This window comes from Chelmon rostratus, chromosome 1 (assembly GCF_017976325.1).
Source record: "Chelmon rostratus isolate fCheRos1 chromosome 1, fCheRos1.pri, whole genome shotgun sequence".
NCBI classification, from domain to species: Eukaryota; Metazoa; Chordata; class Actinopteri; order Chaetodontiformes; family Chaetodontidae; genus Chelmon; species Chelmon rostratus.
Genome location: NC_055658.1, coordinates 26,454,091 through 26,470,279, shown reverse-complemented (window position 1 = coordinate 26,470,279; position 16,189 = coordinate 26,454,091). Strand labels below are relative to the sequence as shown.

The 16,189-nt window shown below is 41.7% G+C and overlaps 1 protein-coding gene across 1 annotated transcript; it reads right to left on the bottom strand.

Annotated features, from left to right (window-relative positions):
- Positions 1-228: 228 nt before the first annotated feature.
- lrrc4cb (leucine rich repeat containing 4C, genome duplicate b) lies at positions 229-2,124 on the bottom strand. Its single transcript, XM_041941530.1, has one exon. The coding sequence runs from the start codon at positions 2,122-2,124 to the stop codon at positions 229-231; it is 1,896 nt and encodes a 631-aa protein (XP_041797464.1).
- Positions 2,125-16,189: the final 14,065 nt, after the last annotated feature.

Genomic DNA, 16,189 nt, shown 5'->3' with positions numbered 1-16,189 from the left:
TTTTCTTCATTTAGCCACTAGACATACTTTTAATAAATAATCTTTGTTTTTGTAAAGACACTTGTTAAAGTATCATATGTCGTCCCTTTGCCGAATGCTGATTTATCGCCTTTATCAACATCAACTCTATCAAGTCAATGTCATTATGATTTCCTTTATCTTCATGTTTTGGTCCATTGTACTCCAAGCATGAAACTGCTGATACTGGATATTAAGTCAAATTCAAGATCAGATTTGGGTCTCTTGTACATTGTCTTTTGAGCAGGCTTGAATCAGTAAAGGTTCCTGTGTGGCTGAGCTGTGTATGGTACTGAGCATAGGAGGGTGGTGGTAAGTGCTCTTGTAGGTGTTGTAGTGGTTGTAGTGCTCCAGAGGGGGCAGCGATAGGTGTCTCTCCATTGCAGCGACACCCGCAAGCTCTTCTTCAACAGTAATGACCTCCATGGAGGAGGCAGGCCCATCAGGATCCTGCTGGTTATGCTGCTTCCTCATCTTGTAGAAAATAACCAGCAGAACAGCAGCCATAAGCGTGATGGCCACAAAGCAGCCAATTATAATCTTGGTGGTTTTCATCACCTCATCCAGGCCATTGAGGACTCCCTCCCCATCCAGATCTACAACTGGAATGGTGTAAGTCCGCTCTGTGGTCCTTGTGGAAACAGGTGTACCTTTCGTTGTTGAGGATGACACCCAGCCAAATGGTGGAAGTGGTGTTTGGCTATCATCCCCCGGGGTCTCGATGGTCTCCACTGTGACTGTGGTGAAATAGGTCACCCCACTGTTTTCCACAGAAGTGACATTAAGCACAGCAGAGGCAGAAATGTTTCCTGCTGTGTTGCTAACCATACAGGTGTAAGTCCCAGTGTCCTGCATTGTGACGCTAGTAAAGTTCAGTGTCCCATCATTGAGTACAGACAAACGCACCTTATAAGCCCCATGTGTCACCAGTGAGCCATTTGGTGTAAGCCAGCTGATGGATGTCAACGAGCTTGTACGACATTTAAGCTCTGCGCCCATGCCTTCTGTCACATTCAAGTCACTGGGTGGCTCCACGATGACGGGAACATCACACTGGAAGAAGCTGTGGTCCAATTCCCCGATGTAGCGACCTTTAAAGACTGCAGGACTATGACAACGGGCGCAGCAGCTGGTATTGGCAGGAACTGCTTCCTTCAGCCACCAGCTAAGCCACAAGATATCACAGTTGCAGTTCCAAGGGTTGTGATGGAGGTGGACCCGCTCCAGACGATGCAATGGTGTGAAGAGGTCGTGTGGTAGAAATGTTAGGTTGTTGTGAGCCAGATTGAGCTCCACCAGTGACTGAAGGTCATCAAAGGAATTCCTCTCGATAGTTTGGATCTGGGCATGCATCATCCACAGCTTCTGAAGGTTCACTAATCCTGTAAATGAGCTGGGCTTGATAACAGAGATCTGGTTTCCTGACATTTCTAGCTCTTCAAGCCTTACCAATGGTAAGATGTTGGGGATCTCCTTGAGGTTGCACATTCCCAGGTTCAGGTAGCGCAGGTTGCTCAAGTCCTTGAAGGCTCCGTCAGAAATGTAGGAGAGACGCTTGAGCTCACCTAGATCTAGCCTTCGAAGCGATGGAACCCGGTTGAAGGCATAAGATGGTATACTTTCGATAGGGTTGTTCCGTAACCACAATTCCTTCAGCTTTGACAAGTACTCAAATGCTCCATTGGGGATTGTCGTGAGCCGATTATCAAAGAGCTCCAAGGTGTTGAGGCTGGCCAGCCCATTGAAGGCGCCAATTTCAATGCTGCGGATGTGGTTCTTGCTCAGCTGCAGGATCTCCAGATGGCGCAGATGTTTAAAACTGTCCACCTTTATGACCTGGATGAGGTTGTCCTGGAGGTTCAGGTAGCGAGTGTTGGTGGAAATGCCATCTGGGACATCCCGTAGACTGCGGCGGGTGCATATGACTTTGCTGAACTGGTTACTGCATGAGCAGACAGAAGGACAGGTCTGAGCACGAACCAGCCCAGCCACCACCAGGATATGAAGGGCCAAAAGCAACACAAAGAGGGGGTTGGACAGCGCCCCCTTCAGCCTACGACCTCTCATTGTCTGGCGCTGGAGGGAGGAGATCATTGTGTTCAGCATTCATAGTTCATCTGCTGTTTGTGTTCTCTGCAACAAGAAGAAAACAGGAAGAGTGACATTTAGCAACCACATAAACAAGTGAGGAGTACATTGCTGATGTTGCTGTAGTGAGTTACAGGTACCGTATCAATGACTTAACAAATAAAAACATTTTTGGCTTTTTTACCCAAAAATAATTGCTTGTTTCAGCTTCTCACAACAACAAATGCTGCTTTTGTCTGCTAGATTGAAAACTGAATGACTTTGGGATTTGGATTGTTAGTCAGATGAAACAAACAATAAAACAAAGACGTAACATGGAGCTCTGGGAAATCAGAATGACCGCTTTTCAGCATTTTTTGACGTATTATAGATGGAAAGATTCATAAAAAAAACTAATACCAGATTAATTGATATGAAAATAATCATTTCTTCCAGCCCAAATTTATTCATACAACACAGTGTGCACAGAATGACGAGAGAACAAGAGAAAGATGTATTAACAGCTTCGGCTAATTGACAATACTGCCCATCTGTGGAATAGGCCTAACAAGCTTTTTGTTAGCTCCCTAACCCTGGATTGTCCCAGATTTTCAGTCTTCACAGAAGCTGATTCATCTACACTGCAGACTGAAAATGAAAAACGACCAGTGAATTTCTTGGAAGCCCCCTTACTCATTCGAATCCTAGGTTTTTACACACACAATACACAAAGCCTCTGTGAAAGTCTTAAAAGACATACTACTATCTGTTGATGTCAGTGGGACCCATTCTTCCCAGCACAGCACCAAAGCGTTACACTCAATGAAAGGGGTCCTGCAACACCACAAATAATGTCTGAGTGCCAATAGGAAAATTGTATCCATGAGTATCCATGCAGAGAAAAACAATGCAAAAAGCAATTCATCCTGTGAAATACATACACTGGCAAACAACGATGAAGTCCAGCTATTGTTGGCTGAAATTGTGCTTTTATCTTGATGTAAAACAGTAATATATGAAAAACTTTATACTAAAGAACTTTGAAATTTTTTGCCTTTGAAATATTTCATCTGTGATTCATTTCCTGGAGCTCCAAAAACAGCATTTTTCATTGATTCGTGATTAGTTCCTATTCAAAGCATTATTGCGGTGCTGTTTAATTTTTATTACGATCCAGTCTATCGTCACACCAAAATCCCTGGCAAAATGTATTATCTCCCAAATCAGGTAACTAACAAGAAACTTGTTGCTCTGTTAGATTAGTTCAAATTAGATTGGATGAGTTCATTCAGTGTTGAGGAAGTGTGCTCAAGATAAAAATAGAATAATTCATGCACATAGAGCCTCCCTCCTCCACACTGCAGTGTTAATGTTAATGTGCAGCCCTTGTTATTTTCTGCCCACTAAGATGGAAGCCTACAAATAAATCAATACATGGCCTACTGTATGCCAAACAAATCATATATGATGTGGAATTATAAAGTGTGACAGCATTGTGTCAAGCTTTGCTATTAAGTGATGCCGACACCATTCTTCAGTGCAGTTAATGCCTTTGCCAAGAGCAAAGCACTCTTGCCTTGTGCAAAAAACATTTGCCTCGCCTGCTGGGTGCGTACATTCAAACATTCTCTTTGTCTCTTTCCAACTCTTCCAACTCAAGATATCTGCTAATCGTCTCTTTCCGTCAACCCACGAGCAAGAAGACACGGGCGTATTATGACAGGTGTTTTCTAAACTGTAAAAATTGCTAACTGAGGTGGAAATGTTCTCCACTGAGGATGAGTGGCTGACTTAATCAGTAGAAATGAGTCTACATGTGGCTCGGTTTTGCACCAGCCAGGCTTCCACGCCAGTCGCAGTGGAGAAGGCCTGTGGAGAGATGAGCCTCTGCTGGGGAATCAGATCGAATGAGGCATCCCACTGGCAGGAGCTCATTTTGTCTGGCTGGAATTACAACAAGCCTGCGCTGCCACCTAAGAGAAGAAAATGTCAGACATGACAAACACTCTGATGGAGATCATCAGCTGTCAATAAAGCACCTCCGTTTGCATTTCCACTGGAACGCTTAATGAAAAAAAAGCATAATTCTGCAATGAGCATGTTGATGTGCTACTCACAGACGAATCGAAGCTTTGGCCACATGCATGATAGAACATTTTATCTGAATACCATTTATCTGCATAGATTGCCTCATTACATAAAGTGTAGGCACAGATATCGCAGAAGAAAGACATTTGCTCCAAACATCTTCCCTTTGTTGGCGCAACACTGTGTGGATTAATTCCATCCAGGCACGCTCAACATGTATTCATAGAGGCTGAAAGCAGTAGCTGCTTACATCTAAAATCCTGCCAGCAACATAAAAACACACCCACCCTTACTTTTCTGCTTCTGCACCAACAGCCACTGGCATTATGTTTGACACCACTGTGATTTGCCAAATTCATTTGTTATAATGAGTTTGTTGGAAAAGTGCTAAGGTAACGTATGTCTCAATCAGGGTGCGCATAGCAAGGAAGCAATAAAGCAGAGTATTTCAGAACACTTAAACTACAATGTGAGCTGATTAGAGTCTTGTCAGTGTGCACCGCAAGCAGCGACTTTCTGCGAGATGTGTTAGCTTGGACATTCCTGCTCAACAGGGAAGCAAGCTTGGCAGTCTGCGATGCAAACACCTTAAAAAACTGGGTGTCCACCAATCAAGAAATTAACACTTCCAAAAAAAAAAAGTCTCGTGGTATGAATATGACAAGAAATACGTTAACGCTGCTCCACACGAGTCAAACTGAAGAAGATAAAACATCAATGAGGATGAAACGTAACAAGAAATGTTGCATTATTGAACGATTTGCTTTGCAGTCGCATTTTGATTTTGACTTTTTTCTACACTTGTTGACATGTTTAGCATTTCCCTTCAGAGTGCGAAGGGGGGATTTGGACTGTTTCGTGCGCAATAGGATTAAAAATGAACATCTCATGTTGTACTTCTACTATCAGACAAAGATGCCTCATGTTCAGCAGTGAGCATGCTAATCCCATCAGAAGGAGTTTTCATAACCCTGCATTAAATGTAATAATAAAATGGCTAAAAGTCACGTGTTTATTAGACAATCACTGATCACAGCCATTTGCGGTTGATCCAGTGAGTGTGAAATTGATTGAGTGGGTAAAATGTGAAGTGATATGAAATCTGGCAAGTCTCATCTTAATGGAGAAAGAGGCCCGTGGCCACTGAGAGGGCTGTCTGATCAGCTGAATGTCATCGTGCTAATTCATTCAACACATTACGGATTCATTAGATTTGCATACGTTTGTTGCACGTCTTGTTTTTAACCTCGTTCGTGCTGATTTTGAAACCTCACAGGCCATCTGGGCCTCACAAGACCTGTGCGCGCACACAGTGCCTAGGAGATACAGACGGATAACAAGTACATTGTGTCAGTGTTTGAAATTATGACACACATTTTCAGTGCTAATGAATATATTAGCACCTACAGTATATACAATAAATAAAGGCCTAAGCTACCTAACAACAAGACAGTATGCTAAAGGATGAGGCATGTTTCTTATTGTCAACAAATCCCAGGAAAAGACCAAAACCATCACTGCAGCAGTCCAACTCTAAATACTTTCAGACTTTCTACTGTGTCTGTGGCACTCAGCTTTAAGTCCATCTATTACTATTGAACATGTAAACCTTAAAAAACAGGTCGCAAATGCACAGTTCCCATGTGTTAAAAAGGCTTAATACTATCCTCAGACAGCTGAGAACTGTAATTAACTCAGAGTAAATAGTGAATTTTTCTACACTTGGTGCGCTTGTGAGTGCATAGAATTGAGTAAAAACTACCCATCTTGATTATAATGAAGGAACATGTCACCCAGTGCAATACTAAGGCTCACTTATCTTTTTTAATAGTTTGTGGACAATAGTGGAGCTCTATGCCGCAGATGAATAAATTTAAGCATGGCTACGAGGTGGATCAACTCATTGTTTGGTGTTTTCAGAGGATTTGTTGACCAAAAACTGTACAGAAAGGATGTCTAATACTGCCAGCAGTGTCTTTTAAAATGGTTTGGAGGAAATCTAAATAGAGCTTTAAACAATTATTCAATCGATCAAGTATTTGATGAGCAGAAAATGGATCACCACCTTTTTTTGAAAAATACTTTTTAAAGCAAAAATGCAGAATATTCTCTGGTTCCAGCTTCTCAGAGGTGAGGATATGCTGTTAGTCTTCATCACAAGTGATCGTAAACTGAGTGTCTTTGGGTTGTGGACTGTTGGTCAGATAGAAGACATAATTTAGTGCTTTTTTCACAGCATGTTATAGACAAAGTGATTAATTTCAAAAAGAATTGGCAGATTACTTGTTTGATCGTTTAAAATTAAACAAAACCAAACACAAAAGGTTTTTGCAGATCAGATGCAGGAGGTTAAACCAACAAATAAACTGTTTTAGTTTTTAATTTAAGTGAAACATAAATTAACTATGGCCCAGTACAATGTATGAACATTCATGCTTTTCTTGCCATGACAGATTCAAACAGTAGAATTATAAAGATAAAGAAAATACAGTAATAATCGGGTCAGTAAAACACACCAGCAATGAGCTCACAAAACAGTGAGTGCTGTGCTTCCAAATCCTGCATCTGTGAGCAGCTTTATGTCTGAAGTGTCGTTGCGCTGTTCAGTTATGAACGCATTAGTAGCCTACACGTATGGAAACATCTGAATAATTATTTTGTTTGTTAAGTAGGTAATTTGATTTCATGACTGTGAGCATCTGCTCGTGTTGCTCCGTGCAGTTGAAGTGAAGACTAGACTTTTAAATCCAGCACTCTCAGAGGAATAAACCTCTTTGTTGCAGTGTGTGTGTGTGTGCATGTTTCATGATTGTTTGCTTACTGTATGTCGCCGGGGATATGTGTGCGTCTGTGTGTGGGGAGGGGGGGGTTCAAATGTTGCACTGGGGCCATGATAACTAGAGGCCAGCTCTGCTGCTGTCTCATTCTGACATGCAGACTGAGAGTGCTTCACTCCGCTCCACCTGAAAAAAAAAAAAAAAAAAAAAAAAGCCGATCCCCCTCCCCCATCTTGGCCTCAGTACGGAGAGTGATGGTGTTAGGGAAATAAATCTACGAGATGTTGGGTGCTGCTGACTTATCAGCCAAAGTCTATTCTTTTAACAGGAACAGAAATGATGGCCCCTTCGATGACCGGACGAGTCTCAGAGCAGCAAAAATAAAGAGCATTTTCTTGAACATTTTTTATTCTTCTGGGATGGTGTTATCCAACAAATATTTTTTTTTTAAAGCATTGTCACTAGCTTGCTTGCTGCAGCCAATTTAAAACCGTGTCTGTGCCTGTAATGGGGTGAGTTCAGGTTGTTTAGACCACAGGCCTTACTGCAGCTGGCATGTGCATCATAATGCTTGGTGTATTGTCATAATCACATCTGTCATTTCCTCTAGCTGCTAACGCCTGATAGACATTTCTTATTTGCCTTGTCTTCATCATCTGGTTTGGTTGGGCCAGTTGTTGTCAGAGTGATGCTTTTAAATAATAGACTTTTAGCACATTAAGCGAGTGTTTTAAGCCAGGTGTGTTGCTGCGGGTCACCTCTACGAGAAGGATTACAGGCCACTGCTGCAATGCACTGTGGTTTAGGCCAAACTATGTTTTGCTGTTTATTTCTTTAGTTACACTTTCTGTGGAAAACAATCTTACTTAGTGTGATGTGCAAAGAAGAATGAGAAATCTTTATTCCAGCTATGCATGAAACCAAATTGAAACAGTTTCTTCACCTTCAATGGGATCATTTAAAGTACAATTGACGGCAGCCGTAATACTTAATTTTCAAGGCGATGAGCATACCAAGAGCATCCTGGCAAAATGGCTGAAATACACCTGACTGAAGCCGCAATATTTCATTTTCTGTGGATTCAAGGTACAGTAGCATCGTTTTGATTGCATGGGAGATACGATTCTCCAATGTCTTGTTGAAAGACGGCTGCAGATATAGAAAGGAAAAGCAAATGTATAAGCAAGGTCATAGTAGTGGGTTATGCTGAAGTGTTTTCTCTCATCGCTCCGGAGATAAAGTGCTTCATGAATGGATGGCTGCCAAGGGCATTTGTGAAAAGGCTGAATGGATCTCAGCTATAGGGTTCACTATGCTATGACAACTGCAGGAATTTGATTAAGCTGACCAGGAGCGTTTACTCAGTTGCTTTTTGTATTACATTTTAAGCAATTCTCGGTTATTCTGGACAGTTCAATAGAACGTTGTAGTAGAACAATGCAATTGAATTTTCACATAAAAGCTCTGTTGGTTCCTTTAATTTTAAAGGTGTATTCATCGATTTTTGGACAAGAGGGAGCACAAAAACAAGAAAACAAGCCGACTGATATATTGACTCAACCATACACCAAATACTGTATGCAGGTCATTTAATTCTAAACAATGAGCTACAAGCGGCTCCAAAGCTTTATGGAACTGCAGGCTTGGCTGACAGTGATTTCAATGATTTTGGCGCAATTTGCAACCCCTCTCATTTTGCAGTCATTTGATTTCATGTTATTGTGAAAAAAGATTGATTAAGCTTCAGAGTGGCATTAGGGTTTATGCTGAAAATGTTCAAAGCCCAATAAAGATATATGGATTAGAAATATATATGTCCAGCTTACTGTACTGAAAATACTCCTGCTAATTTATTACCAAATTTCTGACATTGTTCTACTGAATGTAAAGCCAAAGGTAGTCCATAACTATCCAAACAAGCTGTGTTTTCTCTGACCAACAAGAGAACAGGCACTGATTTCGGCCTCTTCATCATGAGCTGTGAGAAAAGAGTTGGTCCGCTTGGCCCGCTGACCCGAGCTTAACCCAAACCGTCCCCTGCAGGCAGCAGCGATCCCAGATGGCACGATCATATTATTGGAAATCATCACAATTTTAGATGACCAAGCTCATTTTCTCCTGTCTGTGATGGAATGAGATTAAATTAAAAGAAAGGCAAAACTGAGAGCAATCAAACTGCCATCTGGAATTATGGTCAGGCAGACGATCACTGTGAGGGAAAAAAAAAAAAACTTTCAGACACATTGGAATTCGCTATCAGGCAATATGCTGCTGTGTGGTATTATGTATGAGAACAGTGCAAAAGACATTATTTTTAATCAATCTCTTGTTTCTGAGGAGAAATCTAATATTATTATCAGCCACCCAGCCAGCTTGCCCTATAGACTGATGATTGTAATTGTGGTTATTGAATTGAGACGCCCTGGTTTGTTTGCTTTTGTTTATTAAATACCCTTGAATAAGATAATTGGACTTCAATAGAAGAGAAACTTAAAAACAAACGCAGCTTGCTTTGCATTTTAAAGACCGTACACATCTGGACATTCGTGCGATGGTGTTAAACAGCACCACCTTACAGAATGTAGAGTTCCTGTATGTTATTTCATGTGCCTTATTAATTTCAAGGTAGAGAAGAGGAAGGTCGCTGCCTTGTGCCAATACTGGAAAGAGGGAGAGCGAGAGGGTAAAGAGACACCTTTCAAGTGATAATTCAATTCCTATTCACGTATTACCTTATGCTACCTCCATTATGATAATTGCATGGGCTAAATAATCTGCAGGGGCCTCCATGTTTAAATGCACTCTGCCAAGGCTCTGTCTGGTCTCTGCAAAAGGATTAAGACAGGATGCCCTGGGCGGGGGACTGACTGAATGCGAGGGCGCTCTTAGTATTCGTGTCACTTGTCTAGCCCACCAATCTATTCCCATGACTGCGTTCCTAAAAAGATATCTGCAGGATCGGCCGGTTGTATGTTGAAGGGCATCGTGGCAGTCGAGGCTGATTGGACCAAACGGAAACACAGCACAGTGACAGTGTGTTGGCATGACTCAGGCAGGAGGGACTCATATAATTGTTTTCACCGATATGGACTAACTCTCTCACTGCATCACACTGTGGTTGTGGTGACCAGAAAACTGTGCAGACACATTCCCTCCTCATGCAGTGCAACAAAAGCAGGTGGCAGTCTGGTTTAGGTAGGTGAGTACACACAGCCAGCAGCACTGGCAGAATAATGAGCTGCACAGGCCCCATAAGCTGCCTTGTTACAGTAGTTAAACAGATCACCGCTTTAGCAGAGGATTTGTGCGCCTGGTGAAGTAGGTGAACATGCAGCTGTGGCCCGACGTTGGACGGCTAGCAAGAGAATTCTGAATGAACTCTTGACACTCATTGTGTTTGAAAGATGAATTATTTAATATTTAATTAAAAAGGCTCCACATCGCAGTGATGCCCTTGCTACATCCTATGCTTCATCATGGGAACTTGGCACTTTCCAAATGTGTTAATAACATATTGAATGTGAATTCTTTTAGGTTCAAAAGCTGTAGAATGTGGGCCAGGAGTTAAGTTTTAATGATATAACGCATAAATTCAAATTCTCATGGCCAGAGATAAAAACTATTTTAGTTTGCACTTTGTCGGGACCGTTTAGATTTCTGCCTTCCTGTGGCCTATCACTTACATAAGCGGCAATTCTTCCAAAAGGCCAAAATGCCGTTATTCGTTGGTAGTGTTGAGGAAGGCAACAGTGCTGCATTAAAAATGACACAATAGCAATGTAGTTTCAATGGCCAGTCTTGGCAGGTTGCCGCTCCCTGCAAAATGCAGAGCGCTTGAAGGGATTAGTTCACTGGAGTGTCCCCTGTTCAGTCACAGCTATTTGCCAATGAATTCCGGCCATTCCTGTTTGCAAATTGACTGAATAGGAGAAGTTGGAGGCAGTTCTCTCTGGAGCTTTTGTGTTCACACTGGGGTGACAGGATACTGACAACAGATGGCACCATACGTGGTGCAGTCTTTTGTTCTTGTGTTTAAGATTGCTGCCCACCAGTGCGCCACTGCCTCTCATTGTAAATCCTTTGTCTGGATGCTGCCCTACGTCTGTCAGTATGTAAAAAGTCATTAACACGTCCTCTTTCAATGCAATGCTGAGGCTACAGCATGTGTGTGTTCGCCTATGCTGACACACAGTTGGAATGTGGACTGCTGTCGACACAGATTCGCTGATTGCATGCGTGAACCTATATCTCAAGGTCACGTTTGTGATGTGTAATCCTGGTGGCACAAGTTGTGTCTAGTAAATTGGCTTGATGCAGCATTGAGGCCTAAGTCTTTAAGGTTGATAAAATAAAATGTTAATAATGAAAACTGTTTACACTCACACACCCACAGACATATCAAATCCATACATCCAAAGACTGAAAAGATGTAGGCGGAGGCCATTGAGTATTAGATCTGTGGTAGGCACAGCATTAGGTCCACCTCTTTTCTCTCACTGCTAAATAAATGCATGTACTTTTATAATGGTTGTTCTATTAGTTTTTGCATGAATTGATTTTATCTTGATCTTTGCTTGGTTATATGAATGATTTTTGCTGTCTTGCCCATGTTTGGTCAGCTCATGTTGTTTTAAATGTGCTGAAAGGCATACACTTGATTAGACTTTGACTTGTGGCAACCATAGACCGCTTTTCTTCTAATCCAAAATCTTAAACAAAAATCGTGACAAAGCTACGAACTACTCGCCGTATGAAGCTATAGCTGTTGGAAATGTCTTGCTCCGGTTTATCTGTTGGCTTGGCTGGCTTTTGACTTGGCCAAATGTTGCAGCAGGGTGGAGAGATCAGTAGAACGTGGAAATCACAGAAACAAACAGAAGCAAGATGCTCCTCCCGGCTCGCTTTAGCTGACACGGTGCTCCCGACTGTAAGCATTAATATGTCATGGCGAGCAGAACTTCTTTCAAAATTTAAAAGTGGATGTCACTGTTCTGATGCAGCAGTGATGGATTACAAGTGCTGCGACGTCTGGTTGGGTTCAGATCTGTATCCACTCTGAGTCTTATAAAATGCTCCGAGATGAAAGCTTTACAGAAACATAGCTTCTGTATAGTTAATGGGCTTCACCGTATGAATTGGCCTAGAAAGCACACAGCATCTAATCATCTAGTTATGCTTCCATAAAGAGCATACAGTGCGCACCTGTGAGACTATAACTAGGCTGTTAACGCGTAATTACCTTTATGTTATGTTGCATGGAAAAACCTATATGCTCTTATGATTCTATAATATTCTGCAGCTTCAAAAACCCAAAATGTATTCACTGTGCACTGAGATTGGGACTATGAGATAATTCCCAACTTTTGCTGTGAAATAAATACGCACACATTCACCTTAGGATCACATTTAATCCTTCAATAGTACACACACTCACACACACAGTGCAAGAATTACACATAATACACATTAAGTAGAAGCCTGCATATCGTGGTCAAGGATTAAATGCAAGCTAAACCCCTCTTTCCCAAATTGCTTAACTGACTTGAATAAAGTCATAACGATGTGATACTTGTATTGATCCCCGCAGTGAAACTCTTTTTACTTTGCTCCCTCCGGGGAGGTCAGAGTGTCGGGTCGTCTTCACATAGAGCGCCCCTGGAGCCGTGCAGAGAGTCAGCGGGGAATCGCCGGCTTGCTCAAGGGCAGGACAAGAACGGCGTGTACATTACAAGCTCTTTCCTGTCTGGCTACAATGCGAGGATAGTAAATCTCTCCTACTCGGAACATCTTCAAAAGAAATTCCCAACATAAGACACAAAGCTTCCAGAAGTAGAGGGTAGATTTTTATTTGAAGTGAATATTAGGAGAGCGCCATTAGGTTGTCCTACTTTGAAGGCAATCTATTCACCTCATCCTCTATATAGAACAAAAGGAACAATGGGCACTTCTCTGCTATTCTCCTTAAAGTATATCCCTGCCATGTGCCAGGTTGCGCTATATGATCTGGTGCCACTAGAGCTAATTACTATCTCAAATTTGCAGAAGTGGATCCTACGAAATGGTCTGTGTTGCATATGTGTTCTCATCCAACTCTCAGAATTTGTAGGGCACTATAGATTCCTTTCATAAAGTCCATCCGAATGCAACGACGCACAGCTAGGAAATTAAATTCCCTTCCACCAGATTACTATAATTATCTACCTCACGATGAAGGGTGAGTAGAGGATTAAGGTCTGTTTTAAAAATAACCATCATCAAATATATTTGGACTCAATAAATGAAAGCTGTGCAGCAGACACTTTCTCAGTGGTGTGATTTAGATTTTTTTTCCCTCTCCTCTTTTCCCCTCCTCTTTTCTTCTCTGCCTGTTAATCTGCTTTGATACATTAGCAGCGAATGCATGACGCTCGGTGGGAGACCATCTTAAAGTCAGTCAGAAATCAAAGCAGGGAAAACGCAATTATTCAAGTGGCAGTCAACAATTTTGTCAAAGATGGATGTACACTGTAAACACGGGCTCTTGTAAAGGCTCAGATCTACCAAGAGGATCACAAATCATCACCATGAGCCGCGTTATTGTTCTGCTTGTGCAAGGTCATTTGCCAGGCCTGGGATTTGTTGCATTGTCGCAACACGAACATTAGGTGCCTTTTTAACTTTGTATTGTGCGCTGATGATGATGACGATGATGATCATTACCCCTTGTTTTGTTAGTGATGGAGGAAGTGTTATTACGTTTTATTATCTGCCGAGCCAGCTGCCGAACAGACTAGCTGCGGCTGTGCTAGGTGAGGGATTGTGTTAAGTTTCTCACTGCTGATAGCTGATTGATTGTGTGTAGCCAGCGTTGACAGCATACAGTAGGTAGTCCATCTTGTTTTTCTTTCATTATTTGATCATGGTGAGAAGTCTCAGCTGGCATGCTAACAAGCTGTTTAAGATTGGTGTTGTGCCAAAATTTGTATCCCCCCCTCAAAATGTGCTTCCCATTGGTTTGTCCTTGTTTGTCCTTGCTGTTTGTTACTTCTGTTTTGGGTGTTGTTTTTCTGACATTTCACGAGCATCATGCATGAGATCTAAAATAAGCATACAGTGTGACCATCACTAGATTATTCCATCCTTTAAAAACCCAATAAATGTTGACGTTTGTCTTATCTTATTTATCTTTTGATGTTATTGGCCATTTCAAAAGATGGCAGCATGAATTTCATCCACGAAGATGTTTTTTTTTTTTTTTTTTTCTCATGTAATGATTGCACAGCACATTGTCAGGGTGACAGTTTATGGGGCAAACAACTTCTTTTTACCACAAATCCTGCAGCAGCCCAAGTCTCTAAAATTCAACTGTGAGATTTCGGTGCTAACTTTTTAAATTGCGCATACCACGGGGCGTCCTGGTGGCTCGCTCGGCAGAGTGCGTGCCCCGTGCACTAAGGCTGAGTCCTTACTGCTGCAGGCTCGATTCCAACCTGCGGCCCCTTGCTACACGCCCATCTCTCCTGAGCTGCACTACCAAATCAAGACAAAAAGGGCCAAAAAAGAATAAATTGTGCATACGTCTGCAGTACTTTAGTTTTGTGATGTATTATATAGTCATGCTGTAAAGTTAATATCGATAATTCAGGACTTCACAGCTTGATGATGGCGATGTGTGAATTCCATCAAATGGGAAACTGAGACACAAGCTGTATCTTAAGCATCAATTTCCCCTTTGTCAAACGTGCTGCGGTTGTTAATGGGCATAAGTCCACCCCATCATGCTCCAGCGTGCATGTGTCTGTTAACCTGTTAACCTTGATCTTTAATCCCGAGTTAACATTTCCCCGGGTTATCTTTACATGTTAGACACTGTTTATATTTAGTCCCGGTTAGCCTGAGGCGCAGTTGTCCAGCTGCTGTGCTGCTGAATATCGTTCATCTGCAGTAGCTTGTTTTTCTTCCCTTTCACATATGATTATTTGAGCCAAGCATGCAGCTTGCTTGACACCAAGCCATGTGTTTGTATGTGTAATGTTAAACATACTGCAAGGGAAGGCAAATACTCCTAAAGTGGTGGCTTCTTCGATGGTTAAAACAAATATTTTACCAAGCAATGTTTTTCATGCTCTATTGAATGAGATTTTTTATTTTTCTCAGCTCATAGAGGCATGCAATCTTTTAACTTATCTGAAAATCACTAAGTTTGGATATTTGAAACATGCCATAACTTGAAGGCTGCAGAAACCAGGTATGAAAACAGCACTCATCGCCTAAAAGGTGATCTGGTGAACATCCAACAGATTTGGAGCAACCTTAGCATTCATCCTGAGTCATGTTTCTGGACACCTGATGAACATACTCTCCCTTTAGCTCTGTTTCTGGTCTTTTCTGGCTCTGTAGCTGTTTAACGCTTCACTATGTTCACCAGCTAGTTGCTAACTATCTCCCTGCTGTTTTGAAGTTGGCAGCTAGCGGGCTTTTGGAGCTATTATGCTGGAAAAACAGCAATGCTTGGAAAAACCACAGAGGAATGGAATAAGAGAGGAAAGCCAGAAAAACCAAAACAATGACCTGAAACATTTTGTGGAGCTGAGAGGAACATGTTACAGTAAATGTATATATCTATGTATTTATTTGTGACATTTTGTTTTGCCAGGTTTGGAAAAAAAATGTTTAAGCGAAACCTGATCTGTCTTACACATAAAGGAATGATCCTATTCTCCTCCAGACAGTGAGGCATACAGCTTATTAATGAAACACTGCCATCAGATCGGTACTCGGCATCTCGGCAGATATCCAAATTTAGGGAAAAAAAAAAAGTGGATCGATGCATCCCTAATTGATAATATAAAAAAATATAGATTAAAGCAGCTTTAAATATTTTAAAATACTTGAAAGTGCATCAATTATAGTTACACTGTCAGCAAAGCCATCCATGCATTTTCTATATCATATCCACTCATGCACTGGGCGGGAAGCACACACATAGACAGACACACATTCACACCATGAAGCAGGCATTTCAGAGTGCCCACTCCGCCATGGCTGGCATGTCTTTGAACTGTGGGAGACAACTGCACAACATGGAAGAAACCGATGCAGACATAGTGATAAATAATGTAAAAAAATCCACACAGAACCGATGTGTCTGGAGTTCACATGTTCTCCCCCGCTGACCTGCAGGATAAAACACACAACCGCCTGCTTGCGTAGTTCAGTATATATTTTCCTATATTTGTAGAGGTATATCTGTAGATTTC

What these genes read in the sequence shown, in the direction of transcription:
- lrrc4cb (XM_041941530.1), bottom strand. Translation starts at nt 2,124, where the DNA reads ATGCTGAACACAATGATCTCCTCCCTCCAGCGCCAGACAATGAGAGGT.